The following is a 6,698-nucleotide window of genomic DNA, read 5'->3' on the forward strand; positions in this document are numbered from 1 at the left end:
CACAGGTCCATGTCGTGCCCCATGGGCTCTCGTCCTGCCCCACGGGCCCCGTCCCGCCCCACAGGTCCATGTCCTGCCCCATGGGGGCTCTCGTCCCGCCCCATGGGCCCCGTCCCGCCCCACAGGTCCATGTCCTGCCCCATGGGCTCTCGTCCCGCCCCACGGGCCCCGTCCTGCCCCACAGGTCCATGTCGTGCCCCATGGGCTCTCGTCCTGCCCCATGGGCTCTCGTCCCGCCCCACGGGCCCCGTCCCGCCCCACAGGTCCATGTCCTGCCCCATGGGCTCTCGTCCCGCCCCACGGGGCCCCGTCCCGCCCCACAGGTCCATGTCGTGCCCCCATGGGCTCTCGTCCTGCCCCACGGGCCGTCCGACCCACCCCTGCGGGCTCCCGGCGCCGCCCCTCCCCCGCTCCTCTTTTGGTTACGTTTCAATAAATTGAGGCGAGTTTGGTTTTTCCTTCGTTTTTTTAATTTCCAGCCGGCTCTCTGTGCGGCGCCGGGGCGTGACGTCATCGCAAGGGGGCGGGGCCTAGCCGGGCCCGCCTCCCCACCCCACCCTTTCCTACTGCGCACCCATTGGGCTTCAGCCCCCCCCACGTGGCTGGTGAGCCCCGCCCACAATTAGCCCCGCCCACGATTGGCCCCGCCCACGTAGCTTAAAGCCCCACCCCTCCTGCATTCCACCCACCTGGGAGAAACCCCGCCCCCCAAAGCGCCCCCGCGCGGCTACTGGCTCGCTTCCTGGCGAAGCCCCGCCCCCTTTCCCACAAGCCACGGCCCCGCCGCCCTCAAGCGGAGCGGGTGCGCACGCGCGGGAAGCCCAGCGCGCGTGCGCCGCTGCGTGTTTCCCCCCCCCTTCCTTCCAGCCCCACAATGCGCATGCGCCTCGTCACTGCCCGCTCGGTCACCTTCCCCGGCGGGCGCACCGCCCCCGCGCGCATGCGCCGCGCACCGCCCCGCCGCCTCGCGCAGGCGCAGTGCGGCGCGGCGGGTAGCGGGGAGGTGTGTGGAGGGGGGGGGGGCGGAGCGTCGCGCGGCGGCTGCGCGGGGCGGGCGGCGCCGGCGCAGGCGCAGTGGAGGCGCCGGCTGCGGCGAGGAGCGGCTGAGGCGACTTGAAAAAAAAAAAAAAAAAAAGCGGCGGGAGGGGGAGGGGGGAGGCGGTGTCCGCCATGTACCGGCACGGCCGCGCCGCCGCCGCCGCCGCCGTGGTGGTGGCCGCCCGCCTGCGGCCCGCCGGCCGCCTCCGCGCCTGGCCCGGCGGGGCGGCGGCGGCGGCCGGGGTCGGGCCCGGGCCCCAGGGCAGCGACCCGCCGCGTCGCCGTTACCGCGCGCGGCCGCAGGTGAGGGCCGCGGCGGGGGGGGGGGGGGAGGGGGCGAGGCCGGGGCCGCGGGGAGGGGGCGGGGCCGCGGGGGGGGGAGGGGGCGGGGCCGCGGGGAGGGGGCGGGGCCGCGCCGAGGGCGCGCGCGTTCGAACGGGAGCGTGCGCAGTGCGTGTGTGCGCGCGCGGGGGGGGGGGCGGGGCTATGCTAATAGGGCGCTTTGTGGGGGGCGGGGATATGTAAATAGCGAGCGGTTCCCACGGCGGGGGGGGGTGGGGAAGAGAGCAGGCTGGCGCGGCTGGGGGCGGGGCTATGCAAATAGGGCAGTGAGTGCGGTGTGAGGGGGCGGGTCTATGCAAATAGGCAATTATATGGGGCAGGGCTATGCAAATAGAGCAGGAATTAGGTGTGAGGGGTGTGGCTATGCAAATAGACATGTTTCTGGGGTGGGGCTATGCAAATAGAGCTGGAATTAGGTGTGAGGGGTGTGACTATGCAAATAGACATGTTTCTGGGGTGGGGCTATGCAAATGGAGCAGGAATTCGGTGTGAGGGGTGTGACTATGCAAATAGACATGTTTCTGGGGTGGGGCTATGCTAATAGAGCAGGAATTCGGTGTGAGGGGTGTGGCTATGCAAATAGACATGTTTCTGGGGTGGGGCTATGCTAATAGAGCAGGAATGAGGTGTGAGGGGTGTGGCTATGCAAATAGATAGTTCTATGGGGCGGGGCTATGCAAATTGCGCAGGGTCTCGCAGGGGGGGCAAGTAAGGAGGTATGCGAATAAGGTGGGCGTGCAGCTGGCTGGGGGGCGGGGCTATGCAAATGAGGCGTTTTCCAGTGGGAGGGGCGTGGGGGATGGGGGCGTGGCTACGTAAATGGACGCTTCCTGCTGCAGCTGGGGGGGGAAGGGGCGTGGCTATGTAAATAAAAGGGCGTGGCCACGCAAAACGGGCGAGGCGGATGCGTGGGAAAGGGGGTGTGGCCAAGCGCAGCCACGCCCCCCCTCCTCTTCCTCCCCCCCCCCCCTTGCAAACCTCGTTGCAGGACGCGGAGCCGGGCCGGGGCGCCGGGGTGACGGCGGCGGCGGTGATGGCGCCGCCGCTGCCGCCGCTGCCGCCGCCGCCGCTGCCGCCGCGTCACCCCGGTGCCGGCGCCGCCGGCTGCCGCCGCCCCGGCGCCCGGGCCCTGTCGCCGCCCGAGGGCCTCGAGGGCGCCATCACCACCGTGGACGGGCGCCGGGAGGACGACATCGCCGTGCGCGAGCGCCCCGGCGCCGAGCTGCTGCTGCTGCGCCCGCTCGCCCGCGCCGCCGCCGCCGGCGACGGAGCCGGAGCCGGAGCCGGAGCCGGAGCCGCCGGCCCGGCCCACCGCCGCCGCCCCCAGCCCAGCATGGAGGAGCACCTGGCCCTGGTGCACGCCAAGCTGCAGCACGAGGTGGGCGGGCCCGGACGCCTGGGCCCCTTCCCCCGGTGGGGCGGGGGGGGGTCTTGACCCACTGCGGTGTCACCCAGCTGCGGTGAGGGGGGGGGGGTTGGTGGCGCCTGCCCGGACGCCTGGGCCCCTTCCCCAAGGGGTCTTGACCCACTGCGGTGTCACCCGGCTGCGGTGAGGGGGGGGGGGGGTTGGTGGCGCCTGCCCGGACGCCTGGGCCCCTTCCCCAAGGGGTCTTGACCCACTGCGGTGTCACCCGGCTGCGGTGGGGGAGGGGGGGGGTTGGTGGCGCCTGCCCGGACGCCTGGGCCCCTTCCCCAGGGGGGGGTCTTGTCCCAATATGGTGTCACCCAGCTGTGCTGGTGCGGGGGGGGGGGGGGTGACACCTACCCGGACGCCTGGGCCCCTTCCCTAGGGGGGGCAGGGTCCCATCCTAATATGGTGTCACCCAGCTGCGTTTGGGGAGTGGGGGTGACGCCTGCCCGGACGCCTGGGCCCTTCCAGTGACCCTGCCTCCCCCCACCCCCCACCCCCCAACCGCGGCCCCCCCACCCCGCCTCCTCCGCCCAATTTTTCCCCGGCGGCAGCTGCCCAACTTCTTCCGGAAGGTGCACGACTTCGGCCTCTACTCGCCCGACGTGGAGTTCGTCAACCGGCCGCTGCGGCTGCGGACGCGGTGAGCGGGGCCGGGGCCGGGCGGGTGACGCCGGCGCGGTGACGCCGGCGGGGTGACACCGGCGCGGTGACGGCGCTGGTGGGCGGCGCGGTGACGCCGGCGGCGCGGTGACGCCGCTGCGGCGATGCCCGCGCGGTGATGCCGGTGGCGGCGCGGTGACGCCGGCGACGCGGTGATGCCCGTCGCGGTGACGCCGTCGCGGTGACGCCGTCGCAGGGGCCGGCCCATGTACCAGGCGGCGCTGGCGCTGTGCCGGGCGGCGGCGTGGGGCTACTTCGCCAGCGTGCGCCTCGAGGTGCTGGCGCTCACGCAGCACCCCGAGGACTGGAGCGTCCGGGCGCGCTGGCGCCTCACCGGCCTCCCCTTCCACCTCTGCCTCCTGCGCTTCTACCGGCGCGACAAGCGCGACCTGCTCCGGTGAGCGGGGGGGGGGGGGGACCGCCGGCGCCGCCCCGAATCGCGGCCCACGGCGCCCCACGGCGCCCCACGTCCGCCCCCCGCGGAGCTGCAGGGTGCCGGCCTGGGGGTCCCGGAGCTCCTCGGGGGGGGCAGGACACCGTCCCCGTGTCCCCCCATGTCCCCCGTGTCCCTCGTGGCCCCAGAGCTCCTCGTGGGGCAGGATGCCGTCCCCGTGTCCCCCCCATGTCCCCTGTGTCCCTCGTGGCCCCAGAGCTCCTCGTGGGGCAGGACGCCGTCCCCGTGTCCCCCGTGTCCCTCGTGGCCCCAGAGCTCCTCGGGGGGGGCAGGACACCGTCCCCGTGTCCCCCCATGTCCCCCGTGTCCCTCGTGGCCCCAGAGCTCCTCGTGGGGCAGGATGCCGTCCCCGTGTCCCCCCCATGTCCCCTGTGTCCCTCGTGGCCCCAGAGCTCCTCGTGGGGCAGGACGCCGTCCCCGTGTCCCCCCGTGTCCCCCCGTGTCCCCCGTGGCCCTCGTGGCCCCAGAGCTCCTCGTGGGGCAGGATGCCGTCCCCGTGTCCCTCCGTGTCCCCCCGTGTCCCCCGTGTCCCTCGTGGCCCCAGAGCTCCTCGTGGGGCAGGACGCCGTCCCCGTGTCCCCCGTGTCCCTCGTGGCCCCAGAGCTCCTCGTGGGGCAGGACTCCGTCCCCGTGTCCCCCCCATGTCCCCCGTGTCCCTCGTGGCCCCAGAGCTCCTCGTGGGGCAGGACACCGTCCCCATGTCCCCCATGTCCCCTGTGTCCCCCCATGCCCCCCCGTGTTTCTCACGCCGTCCCCGTGTCCCCACGCCCCCCGTGTCCCCCCATGCCCCCCCGGGTCCCTCACGCCGTCCCCGTGTCCCCACGCCCCCCGTGTCCCCACGCCCCCTGGGTCCCCCCGGGTCCCCCCCCGGTCCCTCACGCTGTCCCCGTGTCCCCACGCCCCCCATGTCCCCACGCCCCGCATGTCCCCCCGTGCCCCCCCGGGTCCCTCACGCTGTCCCCGTGTCCCCACGGCCCCCGGGTCCCCACGCCCCCTGGGTCCCCCCGGGTCCCCCCCCGGTCCCTCACGCTGTCCCCGTGTCCCCACGCCCCCCGGGTCCACACGCCCCGCATGTCCCCCCGTGCCCCCCCGGGTCCCTCACGCTGTCCCCGTGTCCCCACGGCCCCCGGGTCCCCACGCCCCCTGGGTCCCCCCGGGTCCCTCCCCGGTCCCTCACGCTGTCCCCGTGTCCCCACGCCCCCCGGGTCCCCACGCCCCGCATGTCCCCCCGTGCCCCCCCGGGTCCCTCACGCTGTCCCCCCCCCCCAGCTCCTACGACGCCCTGTCCACCTTCTTCCTCGACTCGCAGGGGCTCATCCGCTGCCACCACATCGACAAGGTAACGACGGGGGGGACGCGGGAGGGGGCGCGGCGGGGGGGGGGGGGACACGCGGCCCCGGCCGCCCCCTAACGCCCCCCCCCCCCCCGCTTCCCCCCCCCAGCTCATGCCAGCCCCCAGGGCCGTGGCCGAGGCCAAGAAGCTGCTGGTGGCGGCGGCAGCCGCCGGCCTGGCGCAGCCGGGGCCGGAGCTGCAGCTGCTCCTGGAGCCGCCGGGCGCCGCGGCGCCGCCGTGAGCCCCCCCCGGGCCGCCGGGAGCCCCCCCCGGGCCGCCGTGGGGCCGCCGGGAGCCCCCCCGGGCCGCGGTGGGGCTGCCGGGAGCCCCCCGAGGCCACTGTGGGGCCGCCGGGAGCCTCCCTGGGCCGCCGGGAGCCCCCCCCGGGCCGCCGTGGGGCCGCCGGGAGCCCCCCGAGGCCACTGTGGGGCTGCCGGGAGCCCCCCCTGGGCTGCTGGGAGCCCCCCCGGGCCGCCGTGGGGCTGCTGGGAGCCCCCCGAGGCCACTGTGGGGCCGCCGGGAGCCCCCCCCGGGCCGCCGGGAGCCCTCCCCGGGCCGCCGTGGGGCTGCTGGGAGCCCCCCCCGGGCCACCGTGGGGCTGCCGGGAGCCCCCCCCCCGGGCCGCCGTGGGGCTGCCGGGAGCCCCCCCTGGGCCGCCGGGAGCCCCCCGGGCCGCCGTGGGGCTGCTGGGAGCCCCCCGAGGCCACTGTGGGGCTGCCGGGAGCCTCCCTGGGCTGCCGGGAGCCCCCCCCCGGGCCGCCGTGGGGCTGCTGGGAGCCCCCCCCGGGCCGCCGTGTGGCCGCCAGGAGCCCCTCCGAGCCGCTGTGGGGCGAACCGAGGCTGCTGGGAGCCCCCCTGGGTTGCCGTGGGGCCACCGGGAGCCCCCCCTGGGCCGCTGGGAGCCCCTCCGGACTGCTGGGAGCCCCCCCCCGGCCACTGTGGGGCCACAGGGAGCCCCCCAGACCACCGTGGGGCCGCCAGGAGCCCCCCCTGGGCCGTCGGGAGCCCCCCCAGGCCGCCGTGGGACCGCCGGGAGCCCCCCCAGGGCTGCTGGGAGCCCCCCCGGGGCGGCCAGCAGCCCCCCAAGGGCCACCGGGAGCCCCCTCCCCCCCGGCCACGGCCATCCGTCCCCCCCCCCGCCCCACTAACTTAATGTACAGAATAAAGGGAGAGGTGTGGAACTGCCGCTGCCGCGGGGCCCAGGCGTCCGGGGAGGGGGCATGTGGGGGCCCAGGCGTCCGGGGAGGGGGCACGCAGGGGCCCAGGCGTCCGGGGCGGGGACGTGCAGGGGCCCAGGCGTCCGGGACGGGGACGCACAGGGGCCCAGGCGTCCGGGGAGCACGGTTTACTAGGGGCCCAGGCGTCCGAGAAGTGGCCATTGGAGATCCCAGGCGTCCGGGGAGGAGAAGACACACCGGGGGGGGGGGGGGGGAGGGGGAGGGGGGGCCCAGGCGTCCGGG

The 6,698-nt window shown here is 75.9% G+C and overlaps 2 protein-coding genes across 2 annotated transcripts in view; both read left to right on the forward strand.

The window, feature by feature from the left end:
- Positions 1-626, forward strand: part of LOC134152841 (uncharacterized) — a 3,278-nt gene extending 2,652 nt beyond the window's left edge. Inside the window, exon 2 of the mRNA XM_062598532.1 lies at positions 1-626. Within this exon, the coding sequence (XP_062454516.1) occupies positions 1-626 (626 nt within the window).
- Positions 627-1,170: 544 nt separating this feature from the next.
- C34H6orf136 (chromosome 34 C6orf136 homolog) lies at positions 1,171-6,419 on the forward strand. The gene is made up of 6 exons (XM_062598533.1): positions 1,171-1,341; positions 2,438-2,758; positions 3,343-3,431; positions 3,648-3,848; positions 5,175-5,244; positions 5,348-6,419. Exons 1-6 carry the CDS (start codon positions 1,171-1,173, stop codon positions 5,477-5,479), a joined length of 984 nt encoding a protein of 327 aa, XP_062454517.1. The 3' UTR covers positions 5,480-6,419.
- Positions 6,420-6,698: the final 279 nt, after the last annotated feature.

This window comes from Rhea pennata, chromosome 34 (genome assembly GCF_028389875.1).
Source record: "Rhea pennata isolate bPtePen1 chromosome 34, bPtePen1.pri, whole genome shotgun sequence".
In the NCBI taxonomy this organism is placed as follows: domain Eukaryota; kingdom Metazoa; phylum Chordata; class Aves; order Rheiformes; family Rheidae; genus Rhea; species Rhea pennata.

What these genes read in the sequence shown, in the direction of transcription:
- C34H6orf136 (XM_062598533.1), top strand. Translation starts at nt 1,171, where the DNA reads ATGTACCGGCACGGCCGCGCCGCCGCCGCCGCCGCCGTGGTGGTGGCC. An exon ending in GTTACCGCGCGCGGCCGCAG is followed by an intron (nt 1,342 to 2,437) that starts GTGAGGGCCGCG and finishes CTGCCGCCGCTG; the next exon opens with CCGCCGCCGCCGCTGCCGCC. An exon ending in GCTGCCACCACATCGACAAG is followed by an intron (nt 5,245 to 5,347) that starts GTAACGACGGGG and finishes TCCCCCCCCCAG; the next exon opens with CTCATGCCAGCCCCCAGGGC.